Below are 26,006 nucleotides of genomic sequence, written 5' to 3'. Positions count from 1 at the left end.
TCCTCTCCTCTGACTCCTGCCTCAGACCACTCCTTACAAAGCTCCATTAAATTCTTACATGGACTTTGCTTGACAATCCTCTCAAGTTTGTGGTTGTCCTGGTTGCACCTTTTCCTACCACACTTTTGTCCTTCCACCCAACTTTAATCAAATATGCTTATTGCCCTGTCTTCTGGACATCTGTCCAGTCAGCAGTTTTCCCTATGATTGCACCACACTGACTCATAGTGGATGAAAGTGTAGAGGCTCAGGGAAACTTTCCAGGTGTTTTGAGTTAACTGGTTGGTAGGATTTGACAATTTTCAATATTTAACTTTTTCCTAATATCCAAATTTGCCAAAATATTGAATTATGTGATTTTATTCTATAAGCCATAATATAATCATCATAAAATACAAGAAATAATGGCTTGAAATGGTTCACTCTGTGTACTAAATATATTTATTAATGTATGAGTTTCCCTTTCTAAAATGGGTGACAAAAATATTCAACTTTTCATGATGTACCTGTATAAATGGTAGGAGGAAAAGATAAGCTGAAATGAGAAAAAAGTACCATGAATGTAGCGGCGCTTTTCCACTAGCAATTCGAGCACTAACCGACTAATGAGTGGTTCTGTTCTATGTAGGTAGTGAACTTTTCCATTATCCAGTTTGTTCCTCTGCTGTGTTCAACTCTCTGCTGATGTTTGCAGCAACACTCAGAAATGGAGAAACTCCAGGTTCTGGTTCTGATGGATTAAAATAACCCCAGATATTTAATTTTGTCTTACAGAAATTCATTGCTGGTCCAAACATAATGATGAAGGCCCAGATCAGCTGATTATTTCATTATGCATGTAAATATAATTACAACCTTTTGTATTTAGGCAATGCAGTCAAAAGATAGAAACCAATAGCCATGAATAAACTTGATTATTTTTAAACTAAATGAAAAATAAAAGTCACATCATAAATTAATATTATGTAGTTCCAGCATTTAACACTGTGGACGCAAAACAGCGGCTCCGTCAGAAATCTGACCACAGCTACACCGTTTCTCTCTTCTTCAGTACTGTCCGTATTTCAGAGAAACGAGCTGCTAGCAGTGCTGCTAATTCACGGTCATTCTGCTGCAGAAGTTGCCACATGTGTTCCTGCTGCTGCTCCTGAGTATTTTCATAATTAATCTTCTCCATACAGCTCTCTGATAGCAGACGCCATGTCAGCAGCCCACAGCTAAAGTTAGATTCTAAACACTAAAGGTTGTTTTGCAGTTTACAGTGACATAATCAATGAATGCGGTCAGCTGTCAATCAAATGGTTTTGGTGCCATACCTCGATCGATCCTGCTAGTACTACCCCTGAAGTAAGTACTAAAATCTGACGAACCGAGGTGAACCTAGACGTACTGGTTAGAGGGGGGCTAGTGGAAAAGCACCTTAACAAATTTAAGTCACAACTTGGCTGAAAAAATTAAAAGAAGCATTAAAAAGACCACTGACATCCATGAATGCAAAATCACTGTGTGCACTGAGATCTGGAACATAGTTACTAACACAAGGGCCTGCCACAGTACTCAACAGCAAATAGAAAAACCTTTCAAGCAATGCCTCATTTTTTTTAAGATAAAGTCTTAATGTATCATCATTTTACCTTAGCTGAAACATGTATACTAAATCAGACATTTTTTACTTAACCAGTACTTCACAAAACATCGGATGACTACTATGGCAATCTAAATGTGACATGTAATTTACAACACCAACTTTTATGATTCCACAAAAACAAGCAACTTAAACATGAACACAAGTCAAAACTGAAATCCATCAGATTATAATGCTTCTGTTGGGACTCTTGATGGAGCATCAGCAGTCCCATAAATCCTTCAGTAAAGGGTTTTATAAACCTCCACTAAAAGAGACTTATATTTCTCTTTTCCCCTGAGACTTGATTAGTTTAAGGAAAATGGCACAGACTTTACTTGGCTTATTTATGCCGGTTCAAGTTATAGACCTGAATTGATTTTCATTTGCCAAGTAGCCTTATGGATTTTAACAAATATTTTCTATTGAAGTCTTAATATTATTAGTAAGTGCTCTTGATAGGTTAATAACAGGAAAAAAAATAAAAACTTTCTTTAACCAGGTAAAAGATTGGACCAAGAACTCAGCAACACAAACCATAGGGATATTTTTGAGAAGAGTTTGTGTGGTCCTTAAAGCTGCATTACATAACTTTTATAATCAACATGTAACTTTTAGAAACACAAAATGTATTTTACACCATATTTTGACAGCTTAATATGAGATAGATCTGGGAACAAATCAAGGTCCTCTGCCTTCTCCCTGTGGTCCTACTGCCATCTGTAGAAATACACTGCCCAGTCAAAAACAACCAATCAGAGTCAGAAGGAGGGTCTTAACCCTTTCAAACACTCTTGTGCATGTACTTCTCACACCCTGCCCCTTGCTCCCTGCCAGTTCCCCACACTAGAGCCTGGACAGGCTAGTTAGCATGGCCTCTGATGATGGTGAATAAACAGTTTTCCTGTAACACTAAGTTATTTCTCCACCATTAGCATTTTGAGCAGTGCATACACAACTATAACTGACTTAACTAAGACTTTGCTCCTGGCCCTAAATTGGTTGGTTCTGCAGATAGCATTAGGAACACAGGCAGAAAGGAGACCAATTGTCTCATGTTATGCAGTCATGATATAATGACAATTTTAACAATGTGTACTTCTTCTGTACTTCTTGAGGAAGCTAAGATCCTTTATGGTCTGTTGAGAGTTTCATCTCTTCATCTGTCATCTGTTGGGGCACCAGCATCAGAACCAGGGACATAAAAAGGCTCAACAACCTGATAAAGAAGGCTGGTTCTGAAAAGGAGAATTCTTCATAAAACCAAAAAAATTATGGACAACCCTGACCATCCTCTTCATTAGACTGTCTTGGGAAAACAGAGCATCTTAAGTCAGAGGCTACTTCAGATTCACTGTATAGACTGCTACAGGAGATCTTTCCCTGTCTACAATAACTTTTTAAAGAATCTGAGTTAAACATTTGATTTCCCTTTGGGATCAAAGGGAAACTTTTGACTTGAATTGAATCAAAAACATATTTCTTATAAAAGTTCCAAACTGCAGCTTTAACAAACTCCTAAAATCTTAAATTTTTATTTTTAGTAGTTCAGTTAAAAATCGTGTTAATATTGTGCTTGACAATATTTATGAGAAAATAGAAATTAAAAATAAATCAAAATAGTTACCTTATATTTTGCTTTCTTTGCTGATTGTAACATTAAATGCCTCTGATAGATATTAATGCATTTGTGCTTGTGGGAATAAATGTAATTGATTTGAAATTATATTTTTTATTTTTATTTCACAAAAGTTTGTTGTGTAAAACGGCTTAAAAATATAAAAATGTGCAAAATTGAAAGCAAAGCATTTCTTGGCTTTGTATAATTTCCAGAACAAGTACGCATCAAAGAAACATCCCATTAAAATATATCTATTTATTTAACATTCTAGTTTGAGGGGAACCTAAATAGAATTTTTGCTTTAAAGGGCAATTATATCCATATGTTAGACATAAAACCAAAGTATAAAACTAGTAAATAATTTGTTTATTTTTCAAAACAGATATAAAAAATGGTACATTACACTTTCCTGGGGAAAAAACACCCCTGTGAAGCACTTGCTTATGACAGTGAATGTACTTATTGCTGCACTTAGAAAACAGTGTTTTCTTAACAAAAATAACTTTTTAGTGTGAATAAATCAGAAGGGAATATGGTCACTTATTGTCAAAATCAAGTAAGGAAAAACGTGTTCACTGATACTTTTCTCAAAAACCCCAAAACAGAAAAAGCCAGACTTGTGACAATGACAAGGAGAGAATTCTCCTTATGCAATGAAACAGCACTTTCTATCTAGAGAAACTTTTGGTCCATTATTAGAAAACCTCAGGAAACATGGCTTCCAGAAAAAGTATAGCAGGACTGAGCCATGAAGGCACAACACACTTCATGCCACAATTAGAACAGGAGACTCTAGTGGACTTAGCAGTGAGATCATCAAGTTCACTGGGGGTGTTGATTGTGAATGTAATGTTTTAAGAAACTGTTGTTTTAAACTGATTTTCAATACTTGTAGCTATTGTCAGAAAAAAGGCAAGTATATATATATTTTTTATCAGAAATTCATGTTCAAGTATTCCCTCTGCTTGCTTAATAAAAAAGGCTGCAGCATCAACTCATCTCAGTTTCTGAGACAAATGAAATAGATTGTTAATCAATATTTTTGACTTCCTTTCCAACTGCAATATTAGCATTAGGTTGAAGTGGAATACTTAAGATGAAATTGTGGAGATTGTCGTCAGAATCTATGGATGATTGTAGGACTGATACTCGGGTATTATTATTTTTCATGCAGTGTGTTAAATAATTATTTATTATTTCTGCATCTCAGGTTTTGTTCTGTGCATCTTTTTCTGAACTTGCAGGCCGTTGTATTAGCAACTAGTGACTGCCAGACAGCTCAGTGGGAAGTTAAATATCACAGTATTCTGTCACTGCATCCATCACCTTTAAAGCAAAAGACATGAAGTCAGATTGGTTACAGAATAGCAGAGTGAGAGCTTGCAGGGTAGAAATGAACAGAAGCAGCTCAGAGTGAGAAGTTTTGCATGAGGCTGTTGAAGACATTTCATGCAGTGGAGCAAGCCTTGAACAGATGTGGATTCCATCCAATTGTGTTTTAGTCCAAGTACTTCAAACATTTTATTAAACTGCTTTAGCAGTAACCCATTCCTTTGCAATTGTAAGAAAAAATTTTAATGGTAAAACAAATGAATGAACTTAAGACCAACAACAAAAAGATATGTTTTAGATATTAGACTCAAATAAAGGCAAATCATTTCTGAAGTTCCCTTGTGGTCATTTGAGATGGTGGTTAAAGTCTAGCTTGGCTCCATGGTGACAGCAGAATTCCTCACGTTTCTTATCTCGTTGTTGCCATTGGGCCTAAGTGAATAAATGCAAAGACACCAATTCTTATCTTAAGGGTTATGATTTAGCACTCTTATTACTGTGTGAAGTTCCATCTATCCTCAAATCAATAAGCATATTCAAATGCTATACTTCTAATAAAAGCATAATTACTACAGGTTGATTCATAATAGCTTGTATTTGCCACAAGGCTGCGATACATGGCATATGTGGTTACTGTAAGAAATTCTCCTTTCATTGGTTTAAATTCTTTAGAGAAAATATCACATGAATTCTTTACCTTTTCCAGCTGTGCAGTCTGTTTGGACTTGTACAGGAACTCTCCAACAGCCACAAACACAGAGAGAACAAGTCCAGCTGCCAGGACAATGAAGATCCCACCGATGTTCTGCACACCAAGGGCGCTGGCCTCCTTACTCTCCTCTTCTGGACAACCATTTCCTCGCCACCATTTCTCTTTCATCATGTGCAGTTTCCCTTCCTCCTGAAGTTGCAGAATGGCAATAGTGATCTTATCTCTGTATGGAGATCCTGAAGGAACCAGACACAGAAACATTAACAAGCAATGCTACTGTCTTTTTTGTTCATATTATTGCATGACCCAGAGAGTTGCCAGTATTAGTATGCACAGTAAAACAGCTATGCAATAATAATTCAGCTTTCTGCTTATTCTCAGTATTAAGTAGGACCGTCAGTGGCGTAAAGTAACATTTACAGGCTTTACTGTAATTAAAAAATAACTTATCTGTACTTTGTACCTTTTAAAGTAGTTTACAAAACCTGAAGTTTTACTAAGTACATTTTGAGCAAAATATTTTACTCAGTTACATTTAAATTATATCTACAAATCAGTAATACTTTTTTAATGTGCCAGTTTGCAGTCATAGCACTGGCTTTCCTTTATTTCTCCTGACATAACATGTCTTTTGCTCTCAGTCAATGGTGTTTAAAAGATGAAAAGTAAGACTGGTGGAGAAAAGAAAGAGAGGAAAGTTCTGGAAACAGACAGCAGAATGTGCAAAAATTTTAATCTTTTTCACAAAAATTAGTAACATCAAAGGAGGACGTTGAAACGGGTAAATCAAACAAATGTTCAGTCAAGTTACAGTATTGTGTGGCATACAACATGACATTGCAACATTAAAGTATATTTAATGTTTAATATATTTATTGAAGGATTTTCATTACAAATATACAAACATACCAGAGTTACTGAAAATAATAAAAAATAATTATTGAGAAAAACCCCCACCCCATAATAACGAACAAACCCAGTCCTCACTGTCCTTTAGGTGCTGTTCAAAGAGCACAAAACAATGTATACAACACCAGTGTAAGGATTTAGGTTTGTTTTCTAGACAATTTAGTTCCTGTGTCTCTTGTTTGATTATTGATTATCCCTCGATTGCTCCCTTGTGTACTTAATCCCACCTGTGTCTGTGTTTCCTCGTTGGGTCCTTGTGTAACACTTATGGGCTAGGCAGCTAACTGCAGCTTCAAAAGCAGCATCAGAAGATTGTTCTTTAAAAGAGCCCGAGTTGTGAATAAAAAACAGGAGGCAGTATATATATATATATATATATATATATATATATATATATATATATATATATATATAAAACCCGGAAGACCCGGGTTCGAATCCAGGCTGGGGCAAAGAGTTACAACAGTGAAATTGAGCTATGCAGTGTGGGTCCTTAGGCAAGACCCTTGGAGCTATATAGCCTACCTCATACCATGAGAGATATTGATAAGCACGACATGCCGGCTCAGACGTCGTCCGGCCAAACAAGATCTGCGTCAGGTGCTGGGGAACCAGAGCACCTTGATGAAAAATGGGCTACTGGAACAAGACGGAAGTGGGCGAGAGATGAAAACTGTTGGAATGCTACTACTCAAGTAACCCTAGTCAGAGGGGCTACATGCAAAGACTGTGGGAGGAATGGTTACTTCGACATCCCCAGTCGACACTAACTGCCATATAACTAGTAGCTCAGTGTTCCAACATCCGCAAACGGCAACTGCTATCACAACTTGAGATTGACGAGGTACAACACAAAGGGGAGGAGCCAGGACGCCAGGTCAGAAGGGAGTTAACTACAACTACCCGCCCAGAGACTGGGTATGTAGCCCCAGTAATGAACGAACCATCTGAGCTGAACGAGGCGGCATAAATAGCAGAGGAGCCAAACACCAACTCCTTGTAGACCACACGCCCGAGACTGCAAAACCCGACACACCAACCTGTGCACCGCTTGGATTGATTACAAGAAAGCCTATGACTCAATGCCACACACCTGGATCATTGAATGCTTAGAGATGTACAACATCAACAGGACTCTAAGAGCCTTCATTGCAAACTCGATGGGGCTGTGGAAAACCACCCTTGAAGCCAACTGCAAACCGCTTGCACAAGTGTCCATCAAATGTGGCATATACCAAGGAGATGCTCTGTCCCCACTGCTGTTCTGCATAGGCCTGAACCCCCTCAGCCAAATCATCAACAAGACTGGCTACGGATACCGACTCAAGAACGGGGCCACAATCAGTCACCTCCTCTACATGGATGACATCAAGCTATATGCCAAGAGCGAGTGAGACATCGACTCTCTGATCCACACCACCAGGATCTACAGCACTGACATTGGGATGTCATTCGGACTAGAGAAGTGTGATCGGATGGTTACAAAGAGAGGGAAGGTCGTCCGCACAGAAGGGGTCTCACTCCCAGAGAGAACAATAGCAGACATAGAGCACAACTACAAGTACCTGGGAATACCACAAGCAAATGGCAACCTCGATGAGGTCACAAGGAAAGGAGCCACAGTCACCTCCAACGAATAAAACAAGTCCTGGGAAGCCAGCTCAATAGCAAGAACAAGATCCGTGCAATAAACAGCTATGCCTTACCAGTAATCAGATACCCTGCCGGAATAATTAGCTGGCCAATGGAAGAGATGAAGGCCACGGATGTTAAGACTCGGAAGCTACTAACCATGCATGGAGGGTTCCACCCCAAATCCAGCACCCTGAGACTGTACACAAGCCGTAAGGAAGGAGGCAGAGGACTAGTGAGTGTGAGAGCCACTATCCAGGATGAAACATCCAAGATCCATAATAGGACTACAATTATAAAGGTTCGCATGAGCTTACTTTTACATTTTTGGATGCTGCACAGCCATTATTTGGAGCATTTCAATAACCAATACATCAATACAATCCAGGTCTTAAATCCAGGTCTTTCATAATTTATATGTTATTAATCCATAACAACAAAATAAAATGCTAAAAACTGCAAAGAAAAATCACAAAAACATCATTCGGTTCATAATTTTTTTCAATATATTGCAAATATAACAATTTCCTAATATTCTTTTGGAAAGTTGTCAATATAAAGAAGTTGCTCTGAGGCCTGATGAACCACATAAATTGTATTTTGAGTTTTTGCAAAAGTTAGTTTTGCACATACAGCCAAATTTATAACATGTATTCAAAGCCAAAATAGAAATGTTGTGCGTCTGTCTAATTGATTTTGTGTATTTTTTCGTACATTTTACACCGTTTAGGATGTTTGTACTGTTACCGTTTCTCAATAAAGATCTAAAAAATAAAAAAAAACGTGTACTGCACACGTGGCTCCATTTTGTATGCCAGGAGGCACTACGTGGCACAATGTGAATGGTACAGCACACTGTACCCGGAAATAAAGCCTGATGGGATATGTAGTCCTGTAAAAATATCTCACGATATCTTACTTTGTCGACGTGAGAATGGGAGATCCAAACCAGGAAGTGATGGTGCAGATCTAAAAACCATATAGAGGGATGCCATGTATACATGTCCCAGGCATGTGTGGCTCCTTTGTTTATTATAAATCTATGAAGTCGTAAGTGCAGCATGCAGCGCTTCTGGGACATGTGGATTGTCGGAAAAGTAAGTATAATTCTTACGGTTTTATATAAAAAAATAAATATTGTTCTACCTTACGTGGTTCGAATTCTACCGGCATTTGAAAAATATGTATGCATCTCTGATCGCCGGCGATCCCGTAGTCCGTATAGAGGACAAAGCCTCAATGGACGATGTGCTCAGCGAATGTCTCAGGCAATGGGGAACAGAGGACGAGGTGCTAGAGGTATCATCATGGGAGGACAAGCCCCTACATGGGATGTAATACCGACAAATAACTGAAGTGGCTGATATCAGGAAATCCTACCAATGGCTGGAGAAAGCTGGACTCAAGGACAGCACAGAGGCCCTCATCCTGGCTGCCCAGGAACAGGCCCTAAACACCAGAGCAATAGAGGCTGAGATCTACCACACCAGACAAGACCCAAGGTGTAGGTTGTGCAAGGAGGCCTCTGAGAAAGTTCAGCACATAACAGCAGGGTGCAAGATGCTGGCAGGGAAAGCGTACATGGAACGACATAACCAAGTGGCGGGCATATAGTGTACAGGAACATCTGTGCAGAATATGGACTGGAAGTCCCGAGATCGAAGTGGGGAACACCCCCAAAGGTGGTGGAGAATGACCGAGCTAAGATCCTGTGGGACTTCCAGATCCAGACAGACAAGATGGCAATGGCGAATCAACCGGACATTGTGGTGGTGGATAAAGAACAGAGGAAAGCCGTTGTGGTGGATGTAGCAATACCAAGTGACCACATCAGGAAAAAGGAGCATGAGAAACTGGAGAAATACCAGGGCCTCAGAGAGGAACTGGAAAAGACCTGGAAGGTGAAGACCACAGTGGTGCCTGTGGTCATCGGGGCCCTCGGGGCAGTCACCCCCAAACTGGAGCAGTGGCTAAAACAGATCCCAGGAACAACATCAGACATCTCAGTCCAGAAATGTGCAGTTCTAGGCACAGCCAAGATACTGCGCAGTAGGGGTTGAACGACTACATATTTTTTAAGGTCGACTACATCATGATAATAGTCGAGTCGATGTCGACTAGTCGCGGTGACGTCATAGTGACGTAAGCGCAAAAACCCTTCACAACTACTTGGAGGCTTTATCAGCTATTTTCACGGCAAGTATGGACCCCCCCCCACCCCCCCCACACACACACACACACACTCCCCTTCTCCTGCTTTTACTAAGTCTATTATGCAGAATTAAAAGAGCAATAAACAGATAATTATTCGTGAGCAGGGAGAAAAGTTTGTTGTACAAAGTCGGGTATGACTTTTTTTTTTTTTTTTTTTCCAAACACCGGCTGATGCTGATGATCTCTGGATAGTTACTCGTATAGGAGTCAAATTATCACACTGACCACTGGTGCTTTTGGAACATCACAAACCAAACTTATTATGAACGGATCCCGTTTGGTTACAGTTGAATTTAACGAAACCACCTGCTGCTCCTCCGCCCGATGCGCAGCATGATCTCTGCTGACTCAGCAGCGGCTCTCTGAACCGACATGCAGACGGCGGCCGAGATCGCCTCTATCAGATCCTCAGGATGAAGCTTGGACTTAGTTTCCAGATGTAGTCAAACCATATCTTTATAAGAGCGTAAAGCTGCCAGGTTAAAAGCTTCAATACGCAGGGTGACGCTGATCAGTTGGATGGATAAAAAAGCCTGACATCATGACGCGTTGTAACACATTACTCCGGTAGTCTTTTTTATTTATTTATTTTTTTAAGGATTTTTTCGGCACTAGTTTATTTGACAACGATCTGACTGTAAGGGGGCAGAGAGAGCGGAGAGAGGCCTGGGCCCAGCGAATGGAGGACACTGTGTCTCGCGTCCTGTGGGTTCTGGCAGTGAAAGGCAACAAATCGCCAACTGGTGCATGCTGCTCTGATTTCCTGGTGGTAGGGCTTCTCTCTCCCTGCAGTCTAGCTGATCTTTGTCAGAAAGTCTAAATTGAAGTCTGATCGTAGGTAAACCGCCACTGTACTGCTCTCCTCCTCTTCGTCATTCTGCAAATTTGTGTGGATCGGCAGGTAAGAAATTAACGCTCATTGTAAGCTCCAGTTTGTTGCAATTTTATTTTAAATGGTGATTAATTAACATTCATAGTTGGACCATTTCTGCTCTATCTGCTTTCGTCTCCCGGATTTCTGCAGTGTCATTTGATTTTTTTAAAAGTCGGACTGCGGTGGCGTTCAGCCACCTCCATTAAAGCGCGGTATGGCATCGGCGCACCACTTCGCCTGCTGTTGCATGGCAAGAGGGCTACGCCTGGTCCTGATGTTTATAACTTGTATTTTCTATTGTTAATTAGCTCTATTTCGTTACTTATTCTGTTCTTGGCTGTTTATTTAGCCAGGCTGATATTATTTTTCTTTTGTTGGGTTTAAAGTTGTTATATTGGTTAACATTTTTTTTTTTTTGCTTGTTTGCAGCTGCTGAGGTCTGGTAGTGGTGTTGGCGTGGTATCAGTGTCTTCCTCTTCTGTGTGCTGTGATTCCTGAGTGTGGGTTGTCTTGCTGCATCTGGTGCTTTAAAGGGTTTTCTTGTGGTTTGCTGTGTTTTGTGGATGCCGTTCCCATAGTGTCCCCTCCTGCCAGTAACTTCAGCTACTGCAGCTCCTTTTTCTTTTGTTTTCCTTTGTGGTTCATTCCTAAAGAACTAGTTTTAAAAAGAATTTAATAAATAGTTTTTGTAAATTTGAAACTGTCTCAATGCTCGCATAACTGAACCTGTGTGCCTTAAACAAAAGGTAATGTTCCCTGGGTGAAATTCCCAGGGTGGCGTTGTTGAGCAACTTATTAAAACTAAAATTCCACAAAATCTGAGCTTCATCTAATGTTGCCACACAGACAATTACAGCAGCACAATGAAACAAGATAACCGACTCAAAATAAACTGATTCCAAAATCATAAAGTTCATTGTCCTTTTTCTAGCTCGCCATCTTCCAATCCAGATGAGGATCTGATCCAATGGGGAAAGGGTTAGGGTTTTTTTAAAATCTGACTTTATTATATTTCTTGGCTGAACTGACTGCTGAACACCATCACTGTCAAGTGAACAAACCATTTCATGCAGATCCAAGGGTTGTTCAGTTCAAATGTGGATATTTGCTTTGGGAGGGGTAACACTTAATTTTTACTGCTAAAAAGAAATTAAAAAATGATATTGGGGGTGCCCTGCGACAGACTGGTGGCCTGTTCAGGGTGTACCTCGTCTCCCGCCCGGAACGTTAGCTGGAGATTGGCACCTGCACCTCCCAACCCCACTAAGGAACAAGGGTGTACAGAAAATTGATGGATGGATGGATCGATGGGTATTATTGGGGGTGTTGTGGTGGCATAGGGGGTAAGCACAAACCACATAAGGAGGCCATAGGTCTCGACACGGCTGTCGCAGGTTTGATTCACTTACTGGTGACCTTTGCTGCATGTCTTCCCTGTCTCTTTTCCTACTTTCCTGTCTGAGCATTTTCAAATAAAGGCTAGTGAAGCAAAAAAAAAAAAACCCTTTAAAAAATGATATTAATTTTATTATTGACAGGGTCCCAAGGATCCCAGAATGTTTTTATTCTATTTCTATATATTAAAAAAATTCCCTTTTTTGGGGGGCCCCGTGTCAGTCAGGGGCCCTTGGAATTGTCCTAACTTTTTTCTCCTACATGGTGCCTCTGTTCACCATGTATCTGCTTTCAATACATTTAGTGAGCTCAGCATTCATCTGACATGCTGCAAGAATCCAGCATGTCAGATGAATCATTTGCTACCACAAACACATAAGATGACCTTGAAACAAAGCAAGGCATGAAGTGTGAAAACCAAGGACCACAGAACATAACGTATTTTCCGCACTAGAAGGCGAACCTAAAAACCTTCAATTTCCTCAAAAGCCGACAGTGCGCCACTGAGCCACAACAGCTCTAGCAAGACAGAAACATGGATTATATCTTCATATAGACCTGTCTACTGATTTATAGATTAATAGTTTTCTTGGACAGAAATTACAAAGAATAAATCTGGTTCTTAATGAAATCCTAATGAGTCAAATTGAAAGTGTCATGGAGTCATCAGCCTCATGACATTAACACTGACATGAAAAATAATATTGAATAAATAAATATATCAAATCTAATTAAAAAGATAAATAAGTGATAAGTTCTTTACTGTTATGGCCTGTAAGATATATTTATTCTCAGTATTAGATGTGGTCTCAACAAACTCATGGCACTTCAACAATATTATTTTACCTTTTATCTGGAAATGGTGTCTGTTTATTCTTGCCATACAGTCCTCTGTATTAATTATTGCTCTAAAGGTCTTGCCATACCAGTTTATTTCTCTGTATTTACTTTAGTTTCTTAGTTTATTCTTGCATTTTGTTCTTCATTCATTTCCATTTAGTTTCCTTTGATTATTATCCTCTCTTGGTTTATTGCTATGTCCACTTTAGTTTCTTTCCTGTTGCTAGATTTATTTTATCATTTATTGACGCCCGCCATCAGTAATCTTCACTCATCACCTGCTGCGCCACCTAATCGTCATGTGTTTCACATCATGTGTTGATTTTTCACTGTTCAGCGTCGGATTCTCTGTTTTTATGCCATAATTCACATCTAGTTCGTCGCTACGTTTTATGTCCCGCTTCTCCTGTTTCAGAGTTTTGCGCAATGTGCGCGTCTTTCTTTTTTTTTTTTTTAACTCTCTAAGGTGCAGGGCGGTCGGGAAGCGTATCGATGGGGAACAGGCAGACTGACATAAACCTTATAAAACAACGGAAACAATTTCGGTATTCTGATTATTGAAATTTAAAAGTGCTGTGGTACCGTTGTTCTATCACACCCATTTCACACCGGACCACTTACAGCACCGGTGTTAACGCTATAAAATGAACGCTCTCTATCGTGGTATCACCCATGGAGGGATTTCTTTATTTAAATGGGTTCATTTTTCAGAGGGATACACAGTGAGGGTATCGTGATTTTAGTAATTACATGTTTATAAGAGCGATTTTCTGTTGTCCTTCCATGGAAGCGGGCAGCTTTCAAACGGAAATAAAACACTTTTTAATATAAGTTGCTGCTTAACATGATCACAGAACTGCCAAAACATTTGTACAAAAATACCAGACAAAGTGAATCACAGCAGCGTCATCAGTCGGTGTAACGCTGAACTGATGCGGTGAAGCTACTAGTAGCAGGAGAGGAGCTGCGCCAAGAAGCTACAAACACTGAACAGAAGAAGAGCTGCCATCGATACAGTTGAAGCCCAACATGTTTTAATGTTACACAATACAGTTTTACCAAGTTACTCAAAGTCTAAACTGGTATTGTTGTGCATATAAGGTGTAAAGTTTACCTTCGACCAAACGCCCCCCAAAGGAATCCCAGCGCCCCCCTTTTGTAAAAATTTCCGCCAGCGCCCCCTGCCGTCCTCTGAATGCCGCCCGGGGGCGGTACCGCCCACTTTGAAAAACACTAGTCTAGAATCAGGTCGTCTGCAGGTCATTTAGCACCACGTTCTCTCCACAAACATGCTGTGCGCGAACCATTGTCTGGCCACGCCCCGGCCCAGTCGCGGAAGGCTCTCCTCGCCGACCAGATTCGGACTGTTTTGTTGACATTCCATTTAGTGCAGCTCCATCTAGTGGATGCATAACGTAACTCCAGCCCCTACTGTAATTTCTATTCTATGCACTTTATAATCCGGTGCTACTTATAGTGCGGAAAATACCGTCGTTAAAATAGGCCAGGCAAATCGGTTGCTGGACCCTTTCTGTCCAGCAAGGGTTCCTGTCATGACAAAAGGTCACGACAGCTGTGCTTCTATGCAGATTTCCACAGACATCTTAACTCCATAGTGCAAAACAAGTCATATGCACTGGAATATCTGTTATTTTGATTAAATAAAAGCATTTTATGGTCAAATACCACTACAATATTATTCAGCACTTTCTCAATAAGATACTCAATATTTTTAAATTACACTTCTTTGCTTTGATAAATCTGACCAAAACTCCAAAACTTCTACACTGTCCATTTTTGAAATGCTGTGATGTAAAAATTAATTTAGTAGAAAGAAAAGTCAACTCACTTTTAATGTAGCACTAACTACACAGTGGCCTGATAACACAACAGTAACATGGTGGATATCCACCAACACTTATGCATTTTACAACTTTAACATTAAAGCTGCAGTATATAACTTTTACAAAAATGTTTATATATATATATATATATTTCTTCAAACTGTTACTATTTTGTGACAACATAATATGAGACAGATAGTCTGCAAAGAAAGATCTCCTCTTTGAAAAGACTGAGATCCTACACTTCCTCACAGAGCTACTATTACTGTCTACAAAAATGCACAAAAATCACCAATCAGAGCCAGGAGGCGTATTGTAGTGCTGTCAATCACTTGACACGATGCTCAATTGGTACTAATGGACCCAAACTGTGCCAGGAAAATATCCCCCACACCACTGCACCATCACCAGCCTGAACCGTTGATACAAGGCAGGATGGATCCATGCTTTCATGTTGTTGATGCCAAATTCTGACCCTACCATCTGAATGTCACAGCAGAAATCAAGACACATCAGACCAGGCAACATTTTTGCAATCCTCTATTGTCCAATTTTGGTGAGTCTGTGTGAATTGTAGCCACAGTTTTCCGTTCTTAACTGACATGAGTGGGACCCGGTGTGGTCTTCTGCTGCTGTAGCTCATCTGCCTCAAGGTTTGGCATGTTGTGCATTCAGAGATGGTCTTCTGCATAACTCAGTTGTAATGAGAGGTTAGTTGAGTTACTGTTGCTGTTCTATCAGCTCGAACCAGTCTGGCCATTCTCCTCTGACCTCTGGCATCAACAAGATATTTGCGCCCACAGAACTGCTACTCCTAAATGTGTTAATGGTGGAGAAATAACTTACTGTTAGTTCCTTGCAATAAAGAATCTGAACTACACAGTTACAGAAAAAGTTTTTCTGCCATTATTGTGGTCATGCCAGATTCACTTATGGTGAACCACCTGTAGTGGTGCAGAGTATGGGGGAGGATGTGAGCAGCACATATACAAGGGTGATTGAGAGTGTTAAGACCTTCCTCCTGGCTATGTTTGGTTGTTTTTGACTGGTAGCAGTTGTCACGTGCAGTGGTGACTGCATGTATGTTTCCCCATTTCAGGTTGCTGCTGAGCTCCTGCAGCTTAAGCAAGTGCAGCTGGTTCCACTCTGCCTCTTAGTGAGCAGAGTATAAACTAGGTGGGGAACTAATCTCAGGGCCTCTTGGACAACTGGGCGGCATGTGGGCTGTAGTTTTGGGGTGGTTTGATGGAAGCTGGTGTATTGAAGGGAAAGTGTGTCCATTTATTCCTTTATTGCAGGTTTGCAGCTGAGTGAGGCCTTGTTTATGAAGCTATGAGAATCATAGTCTCTCCCAGGTTTTCCCCTTCCACCCTCAAGATTCTTCTTGGATTATTTTTGCTTTAAATAAAACATTAACTATATCCTCCTGGGTTTGCCTCTTCATTCCCTGGTCATTTGTTACTTCCCCCTCATGCCCTCAGACTGCCTTGGGGATGTAACGCAGTGTATTTGTGTAGATGACAGGAATTCCATAAGACAAAAGCAGAGCAGCTTAATATTTTTCAGATTATTTGTCTCATATTAGGTCACAAAAGGTCACAAAAAAGTGATACCTGCAATCGGATCAGTCACCACCATCCAACTGAGGTGTTCTAAACCATTCAGTGTTTTACTAGTGTTTTACTATTGTGTTCTGGCTGAAATTTTGGGTTCTCCATTTTGAGCGTTACTCATCTAAAATAATTCCCTCATTATTTTACAATTTAACAAAGGTATCATTTTAGAGGGTCTGCACAGCCCACTGTTTTTCAAGTTCTCTCTTTGGGTTCTTGTCAGGTACTCCATCTTCCTCCCACGGTTTAAAAACATGACTGATAGGTGAACTGGTTAATCTTATCTGTCCCTATGTGTTTGTCTTCAAAGGTTTTGAAGACAAACAATAGCAGGGCATCACAGAAGCACACAGGACAAAACCTTTATACTCTGTGCCCCTTGCCAAATGATTCCTGGGGTTAGGCATCAAGAATCCTTACTGAAGTGAATGAAAAGGAAAAGTTTAGTCTGATTTATTCTCATATAATGAGGACAAAGGTTTGTAGTTGTCAATATTTAGTAATGACTGTAAAACATATTTCTTCTGTTGTTTTGCTTTTTCAAACAGTCCATCTGTGGTTTACCAAATCACTTCATAAATCTAAATATTATCTTCCCAATAGAAGCTTAATGCTGTGAACACATTATTTGAATGAGCTCTAACTTAGAGTAAGAACTGGACACTTGGTTTTAACGGTGTCCAGGTACTAATGTTGGCTGATGTCTACTCTGCTTGGGTCACTGTGATATTTGCTGAACAGGTTGCTATACAGTACGTTGGTGCACATATGGCAAAGAATACTAAAAGGGTGGAAAATCTATTCAAATACCTCTTTCTGACGACACAAGGGAGCGGTGATGCAAATGCAGTTCAATACAACCTGCTATGCACATGATGCCATACAAAAACACTTCCTTTTCAGATGTTCACTCATTTTACGTTTCGGTCTTTTTTTCTTCTAGTGAAACAGGTATGAGTTGAATGAATACAAATAACCACAATAAACAATGAAAGAAATATGAAAATTTTCCAAAGGCTTCCATACCGTAGTCTAATACTTACTTACGTTCTCATGCACACACAGCAGAAAACCTCAGAAGGGACAGCATCAGTCAAGAAATGCAATCACCCAAAGCAAATATTGCCTCCCTCCAATGTTTTCCCACACAGCTAAACAGTCACTCAAATTACCTTTTGTGGCTGACCAACAGAGAATACACAAGCAGCAGCAAATGACCTCTCCAACATTCACACTCCTCAAGGACATTTTCCTCATTCATCTGGAAGTTCATACTGGATATCATATATCCCCCACAGTGAGCAATTGTTTAAAGAATATGTGACTGTGGCACTACAGTCACTACAAGACTTCAAAACCTTACTCAGAATTAAATATAAGAGACATACATATTACTACTATCTGGTCATTTGATGGAGTTGGCCACCATGAGCCATGCACCATATTCCTTCAACATATTCCTAGCAAAATCCAAACAGAAATCCCTCCATCCAGGAATGTCCAATGTTCCTTTTTCTGAATAAAATAAAAAATACATGTAGCATTTTCTACCATATTTTCAGACTATAGAGCGCACCACACTATAAGCCGTACCCACAAAGTTTTTTTAAGAAAACTAGAAACGTACATATATAAGTCGCACCGGGCTATAAGCTGGAGGGCAGCGTCCTTAATAAATCTGCTATTAAGGATGCAGCCCTGCGTCTCCAGCGCCGAACCATGGATTCATTCACGCCGAGCTTACGTGCAGCAGCTCTATTTCCCTCCTGTACTGCCAGATCGATAGCCCTCAACTTAAAAGTGGCATCATATGAACGTCTTCATATAGTTTCCATGAGGAGGGGTTATGAGTTTGAAAACATTTCTCCGTCGTGCCTGCTGCTAGCATGTGTTTGTTTTAAATAAAAATTAGCACATTCTTCTTTGATTTCCAATTTTGACTTCCAATGATTCACTTCCTGCTAAAGAGCCCCCTGGTGGTTGAAGAAAAATCCACAGAAAAGCCGCACCGAGCTATAAGCCGCAAAGTTCAAAACTTGGGAAAAAAATAGAGGCTTATAGTCCGAAAAATACGGTATATTTTAAACTGGATTTCAGACAGAAGAGTTTATGTAAGCATATATTGAACACAATAGGGGTGTATGTTTCATAACAATATAATGTATAGCAGAGATAACGTGTTCGTGGTGTGGGTATTTTGTTTATTTTAGCCAAGCTCTCCCACTCCTGCATGAAACCTGCATGGAGTTCAAATGGTGCCGCTGTAATTGGAGAAAACAAACTTTCTTACTGGAAATAAGTCGTTTTAAAATTCCCTTAGATCAGAAAACATTTGTCGTAATTTTTATAGTGGTTATAAAACAATGTATCAATTACCCAAGGATGTTCACAAACAACATAAATATAAACAGAAGGTCAGAAAAAAAATCCCAAACTGGAAAGGTCCAACACCATATGAATGCAGCCCAGCAGTAAACAGAGACCATAATGACTGTAGTTTGGAACTACAGATTTTTTTACTAGAGGATTAGAGGAAGACAGTACTCTGGCTTTGTTTAACAAATGTTGAAAGAAAGTTGAAAGAAAAACAGCAAACCTTTAACACATCAAATTTGAACAGCCAACTTAAACACAACGATCCCTTTGGCGGTGTTAGTTACCAGGCTGGTGGGTTCTTTTTCAGATCATCCACCAGAGGGCGCCTGATGACAGCTGGTTCCTGGAGGGCGTGCCGGCAGGTCCTAACCAGACGCACCTGTGGGGAATTGTCATCTCCTGGTGGAGTATATGAGCAGCTGACTGCCAGCACATCTTCGCCAGAGTGTTTGCCTGAACTGGTACACTGAGCCCTCAAGAGTTGTTTCGCTGAGTACACTTGTTGAAATTCGAGTAGTTTGGAGATCTAAACTTCCTTTGTGATCCTTTTTCCAGGAAGCCTTCAGGAGAACTCGAGCCATCCCTTCTTTGGAAGGAATCCTCCAGAGGCGCTGTGAGAGTTCTAACTGGGAGCCCGAGCCTCACTATCACCTTCCCTGTTACTTACCGGTGCAGTCCTCATTTGGCAGTCAGCTCCATTACTTCTCCGTGCAGTCTAAGCATAACCTGTCCACCCTCCGACTCTCTGCCCATCCGCCCAGCTGTCGCCTTTGGACATACCCACCTCCTGGTGCCTGGCCTTCCTCCTCCTCCGTTCGGACCCCGACTCCCACAAGTAAGAGCTTCAGAACCAGTTCAACTGAGTTGATTCTCTGATCCTGAACTCACCATATCTCTCACGCTCAGTGAGTGGCTGAACCCGGAACCCTTTATTGAAGCCCAAGTCCAACTAACCTGTTCTGAGTTTTTTTGTGAATAAGAAAAATAAACCCTTTGAATTTTTACACCAGTCTCTCTGCGAGTGTTTCTGCATGTGGGCAAAGAACGTTAAACCCAACATGACAGACGGAGTATTCAAAGCGTTTTAGGGTACCCGCGATGCTAACGATAGTAGTAACAAGCCACCCGTCAAACTCAAATCCATTTCCACGCTTTTCACAACACAAGAAAATTAGCTTGAGAGGGTACAAAAGCTGAATAATTCGAGATCTCATGATCTAAATGATGGCACTTAACTACCAGCTCTCCACCCTCATCAAAAACGGAGGCTATTTTCGGCTCATTAGCAGAAAATAGCAGTGGCTCAGTTTTATCACACCGAGCCACTGCCACTTTTCTGATGTGCATAAGCCAGGTAAGTACAATACAATTGCCAAATGCATTCACGCTTTGATTGGCAGCGACATTTAGTGTAAGCCCTCTAATAACTTTTTTCACTTTATTTGGAAAAATACACAAACAATGCAAAACATATCTCCAATACATAATTTGTTTTTCTAATTTTGTTTTATTTTTTTGAAGAAATTAAATTAAATGGGGGGAAGAAAGGGAAGAGGAGGAGGTGATGCATGGTTTTGAAAAGTCAAAAACCTGAGTGTGTTGAGAAAGAATGGGACAAATTGGATAAATGACTAAAATCAAAGATCAGTCTTCATCACAGATGTAATTACATAGTCAGGTCTTACATATTTAATTCATTTACTCCAAAATGAATAAAATATCTATTTGAATAGGACAGTTTTTCCATTATGAATATATGTGTCAATCCAGTCATCAATGCAATCTGGCTCAGTCTTTAACCACTCTTTGGTTAGTGCTTTTTTCACTGGCCCCTAACTACTTGTAAAGACATGTGTTTATCATGTGGATCCCAATGGTCCAGAGTCAGATCTCCTAGATATACATTCACTGGCCACTTTATTAGGTATACCTGTCCAACTGCTCATTAACGCAAATGTCGAATCAGCCAATCACATGGCAGCAACTCAATTCATTTAAGCATCCAGACATGGCCAAGATGATCTGCTGCATTTCAACCTGAGCATCAGAATGAGGAGGAAAGGTGGTTTAAGTGACTTTGAACGTGGCATGGTTGTTGGTGCCAGACAGGTTAGTCAGAGTATTTCAAAAACTGCTGATCTACTGGGATTTTCACACACAATCATCTCTAGAGTTTACAGAGAATGGTCTGAAAAAGAGAAAATATCGAGTGAGTAGCAGTTGTGTGGGTACAAATGTCTTGTTGATGCCAGAGGTCAGTTAATGTTTATGACGTTCAAAAAATATGGCAGTAATTGGCTTTAGCAGTATCACAGTCTCCAACAAGCCTCTCCTTGTTTTTGAGCTGGTGTCACAAAAAATCTCACCACATTCTTCTATTCAAATTCTCACCATGAGTTTGTCCCAGTAGACATCCAATGTATTTGTGTATTAATCCTAACCCTTAACCCCTTTTTTCCAATTTTCCTAAGGTATTTTTACTTTTCCCACTTCTTCTAAATACAATCTGTGCTTCCTTGTTTAAATAATTGTTTACCATTGTAATGTCTTATTATTTCAGTGTATGATTTTCTTTCAAGCATTGACAAAATTACTTTTAGAAATTCAAAACCACTACTGACATGGAACGCTTAGATTCTGAGTATAGCATTGTCTAATTTGCAGGTCTTTGTTTTCCAGACCATATTTATTTCTCAAAGACTCAAAGCTGTGCAGTATCCCCTTATGGGTAAATGAGAAGTAGATTAATAAGAATTTTGAGACCATTCTTTTAAACCATACATAATTCTTGTTGGGTACAAAATCTGAGTCGTAAGCACAGCATCTTATAATAGTGTTACCTAATTTGCATAGTTTAGTGGTATCCTGCCATGACTTTAGTAGGACGTCTAGCATTGAGTAATCTGAGATGGATAATTGTGTCTGTATTTTTTTATTTGAAGGTGTGGTTGTTATTGAAATGCCTTTCATATTTGTGCCTCTCATAACTTTCCATCCTGCTGAGTAGATTGGTAAACACAGACAGGCTAGTGGTCTAAGCTGGACTGCAAGGTAATATTCTTAAATGCAGAGAAAGCTCATTCTTAATTTTGCACCTAACTGTGTTTTTCCCCTTCAATAAAACCAAGATATTAATCCATCCCAATTTGAAAATGATTTCTGGGGTACTTCTACTGGAAGACATTAGAAAAAGTATAATAAACATGGGAGGATTTTCATTTTGATGGACAGAATTCTGGAACCAAAGGACAGGAAAAGGGGGCACATTTCACCTCTGCATATCTGATTTAATTCTCACATTTAGAGGACAATAGTTGTGGTCAAATAACTTCACAAAATTTTTGGGTATGTTAATTCCAAGAAGATGAAAATTCTCTCATGTTTGTTTAACTTATTCTAATATCTCCCAGAAGAATGACAGTGCTTTGATAGTAATGTGGTTTATATCCAATAAATTACTTAAACAAGTAACAAGAAAAAAACACAAGAGCTTACATTTTACCTCACCAAAACATGCAGTGTACTTTTGATATACATACCCATTGGTGTTCCAACCCCATATGCTTTGGAGTCAATAAGGCCTCCAATCTGTGTGAGGTTGCAGTTGCGCTGGGTTACAAACTCGATGGTTGTAGACTCCATGAGAAATGCGTAGTCAGAAGTGAGTACACGGTGAATGCCTTCCTCAATATTCTTCACCATTACCGAGTGCCTCCGACTGCTCATAAATTCCCACATCTTATCGTATGTAGAGATCTTTGTTTTCTGTAAGGAGACACATGATGTGTGAGAAAGAATGTTAATGGTCTTATTGACCACAGAAAAAAAAGCTTACATATTCTATTTCAATCCTGGAAATTAATCTGGCTACATCAGTCCTACAGTACCCTTTGCAGTAAGGGACATTCAGATTGTCTTTAGAAAAACATAGAATTTGCTTGGAAAGAATGTTATTATAGAGTCCATAGCTCTACATTCTTTCTATCTGCTTAAGTTTGCTTAAAAGAGGAATATAATCTGAAGGAGATCAGTGTGTGCCAAGATACCTGAGATTCAACAGGTCCCTTCTCTTTATTAAAATAACTAACAGTAAGATAATATTTCAATGTAGTTAATGAGTAAGTATTCAGCTGTTTTCTTTGTGTGAAAATCTTGAGTGAAAATAAGTAGGACATTGTAAAATCACTAAAAGGGGAACTTCAGGTGTGGTTGTGTTAAAATATTCTCCTCGTATTAAAATTAAAGAATATTTACTCATCCTACTCTACGAATAATAAGAAAGTTTTCTCCTTTTCAGATTATTGTAGAAAGTAATCATTTTAACATTCATTGAGATTATTAATTTCTTAAATGTATAGCCTTTAAGAAAGGAATAAAGATTATACCTGTATAATCTTCCTTACAAGACACTCAAACATAAGTGTCTTGTAAGGATATGGAGAGATTTGGTTTTAGGATGACGCAACCCCAGAGTGGGGACAAGTGTAAGAAATAAATATTTGAGGAAACAAGGCCAGGTTTGATGTGATTAGTATAACTTAAAGGTTTTATGATTTTAGTTGGTAACTAAATTCAGGCTTAACAGTGACAGAGTGAAGTTTACAGAAGTAGAGGCAGCATATTGTTAGTCATCTAAATTTGTTTGCAATTATGATAAATGATAAAACTGCTAGATTTAACAGGGACAGTTGTCTTTAGGCCCTTTTAGACAAAGGTTAGTTTGTAGAACCAGTTTTTTGTTACGCTTTTAGAAGTCAACCCAAACTAGTAATACAAGGAAAGATCAAATCCAACAGGATAAGACTTTAGTACAAACCATGAAGACGCTAAGCTGTTTTGTCTTATGAAAAATGCTTTAATCTTCTTCATTCTATGTCTAATGTTGGGAATAAACAATTCTGTGTTTTTCTTCTATCTCTTGTAGCTAGTTGAAAAGCTACAGCTAAAGGAAATGACATGTTAAGAAACACCCTCAAAACTAAGATTAAAGGAAATGACACACTAGGGAACACCCTCTTCAGAGTGTAGCTTAGATAGAGGCTATCAAAGAGAACTACATACTGTTGCTTTATGCCATTTTGTTCTGCTAGCTCCTAAAGTTAGCATGAGAAATGGACCAGCAGTATTTTGGTAGATGGAATTTAACTCATTGACTTTTCTTCAACATCAAGAACTTAGCCTGGAGAAAGGATAATTCTCCACACTAATCAAAAGAAGTTGTAAACATGGAAAAGCTATAATGATGAAAAGTTGATCTAAGCTGTATGGGTTATATAATTGACGAGTTATTATTGTAAGCAGTCAGATTATGGAATCTGCAGAATAGAATGCTACAATTGTAAATAATGACTTAATATTCAACAATGATATTAATAATTGGGAAGTGATGTGAAGTACAGTCATTTAAGAGAAGCTTTGATTGCAAATGTGTAAAATGTACTCATCTATAAGATGAGAAACAGAAGATGACTCAGATGTGGCAAAAGAAAAGGGAAAGTTGTTTTGGACAGAGGTGGCTATAGGGTAGTGTTCCTCAATTATTTTCTGTCATGCCCCCCCCAGGGATCATAATTTTTTCGTGCGCCGCTTCCCCCTGCTCAATGCCCTTCCTTTCCCAGAATTTAAATACTATTGCGGATCTGTTCATATTTAATAATTTATTATACAAACAAATGGCTCCAGCATTGTACGACCTTATTATCAAAACCGTTGTTTTATTGTTTTAAGCCTCAAAATAATTTCCTAAATCAGTTTATTGAGTGAATCACTAACATTTAATCAGGACTACTCAGTTTGAAAAAGAAAAAATGCAATTGATTCACTGGGATTTGCATTTTTAGACTTAATATAGCAAAACGTTTTACAACTGTAAGCATCGGTTACTTGCCAGCTTCTTCAATTTAGTTTTTCACAAGGTATAAAGTTTGTAACATTTATTGTGGAAAAATTTGCAGCAATATTGCTAATATTTCAGCTTGTCAGATGAGAAGAGATGAAAAGTGCATAATATTTTGCATTAACAATAGAAAGATAGGTTTCGTCTATTTCCTGGCCTTTTTCTGTGAGCTACATTTACTTGCTTATGATGGAGAATAAGGGCCAGGCTCTGAGTTTTTGATTTGGGTTTTAACCCTTGTGTTTACAAATGGGATCCAACTGACCCCACACCCGTAAAACTACATGTATATGTAAAAGTGGCGAGTGATTGAGGGTCATTGCACACACAGAAAAACCATGTAAATTCTAGACTCTAACAGGTAAAAATAGTTCCCAAATATCCGTGTAGGACGACGAAGTCCTAGTGCAAAAATTTGCGTGATAGGTGGACAGATCCTGGTGCTGCAAGGTTGGAGACCTTGTCCTGTTAGGCGACAGGGCCTGGATAATACCCGTGTTAAACAGACGGCGGAGTCCGGCGATGACAGGCACTTAAATTCCATAACAAAAGTATGTTTTTATCTTTTTCTTTTCTTTTCTTCTTTCTTCCTGTTTATTCAATGTCACATGCTATTTTTTATTTTTTTTTTTAATTACGTAAAGCACTTTGAAATGCCTTGCTGCTGAAATGTGCTATACAAATAAAATTTGATTGATTGAATGATTAAAAAATCACTTTACCTGTGTGTTATTTTTGGCTTAACAAGGTCTAGTGACTTCTGTATTGATCAGAGAGGCTCAAAACCTAACTTAAATGAAAGCTAAGAGCGTCCACTTTAAGATCATACCAAATACTGTATTATAGACCTCTGACAAATGCCCTTACCATGAGCCTAAAGCGGACATGCACCGTTATTAAATGCACACTGCTTAGCCATTTATTGAAGTTTAGACTGAGACCTATATATATATTGTGATTTAATTTCTTTAATTTGGGTTAATCTTTTTATGTACCGTATTTTCCACACTATAAGGCGCACATAAAAACCTTCAATTTCCTCAAAAGACGACATTGCGCCTTATAATCCAGTGCGCCTTATATATGGACCAATATTGAGCCACAACAAGTCTAGCAACTACGGT

The 26,006-nt window shown here is 39.2% G+C and overlaps 2 protein-coding genes across 2 annotated transcripts; one reads left to right on the top strand and one right to left on the bottom strand.

Moving 5' to 3' along the window:
- Window positions 1–3,596: 3,596 nt before the first annotated feature.
- LOC106911061 (glutamate receptor ionotropic, kainate 2-like) lies at window positions 3,597–22,740 on the bottom strand. Its single transcript, XM_088014158.1, has 3 exons — window positions 22,526–22,740; window positions 5,275–5,525; window positions 3,597–5,009 (listed from the first exon to the last, which is right to left on the bottom strand). The coding sequence occupies exons 1-3, from the start codon at window positions 22,722–22,724 to the stop codon at window positions 4,923–4,925; spliced, it is 537 nt and encodes a 178-aa protein (XP_087870284.1). The 5' UTR covers window positions 22,725–22,740; the 3' UTR covers window positions 3,597–4,922.
- On the top strand, window positions 19,316–19,970 carry LOC148155168 (uncharacterized). Its single transcript, XM_088013927.1, has 3 exons — window positions 19,316–19,447; window positions 19,542–19,821; window positions 19,893–19,970. Exons 1-3 carry the CDS (start codon window positions 19,316–19,318, stop codon window positions 19,901–19,903), a joined length of 423 nt encoding a protein of 140 aa, XP_087870053.1. The 3' UTR covers window positions 19,904–19,970.
- Window positions 22,741–26,006: the final 3,266 nt, after the last annotated feature.

This window comes from Poecilia mexicana, unplaced genomic scaffold, assembly GCF_051168715.1.
Source record: "Poecilia mexicana isolate PSO_F unplaced genomic scaffold, ASM5116871v1 scaffold_16, whole genome shotgun sequence".
NCBI classification, from domain to species: Eukaryota; Metazoa; Chordata; class Actinopteri; order Cyprinodontiformes; family Poeciliidae; genus Poecilia; species Poecilia mexicana.
Note: the sequence above shows the minus strand (reverse complement) of the source record. Positions and strands in the feature narration are given on the sequence as shown.

Bases quoted from the DNA above. Each gene is read 5' to 3' on its own strand.
- LOC148155168 (XM_088013927.1), top strand. From the start codon at position 19,316: ATGACAGCTGGTTCCTGGAGGGCGTGCCGGCAGGTCCTAACCAGACGC. The intron at 19,448-19,541 runs GTACACTGAGCC...TCCTTTTTCCAG, and splicing joins CAGAGTGTTTGCCTGAACTG to GAAGCCTTCAGGAGAACTCG.
- LOC106911061 (XM_088014158.1), bottom strand. From the start codon at position 22,724: ATGTGGGAATTTATGAGCAGTCGGAGGCACTCGGTAATGGTGAAGAAT. The intron at 5,526-22,525 runs GTATGTATATCA...TGGTTCCTTCAG, and splicing joins TGGGGTTGGAACACCAATGG to GATCTCCATACAGAGATAAG. The intron at 5,010-5,274 runs GTAAAGAATTCA...TTATTCACTTAG, and splicing joins AGACTGCACAGCTGGAAAAG to GCCCAATGGCAACAACGAGA.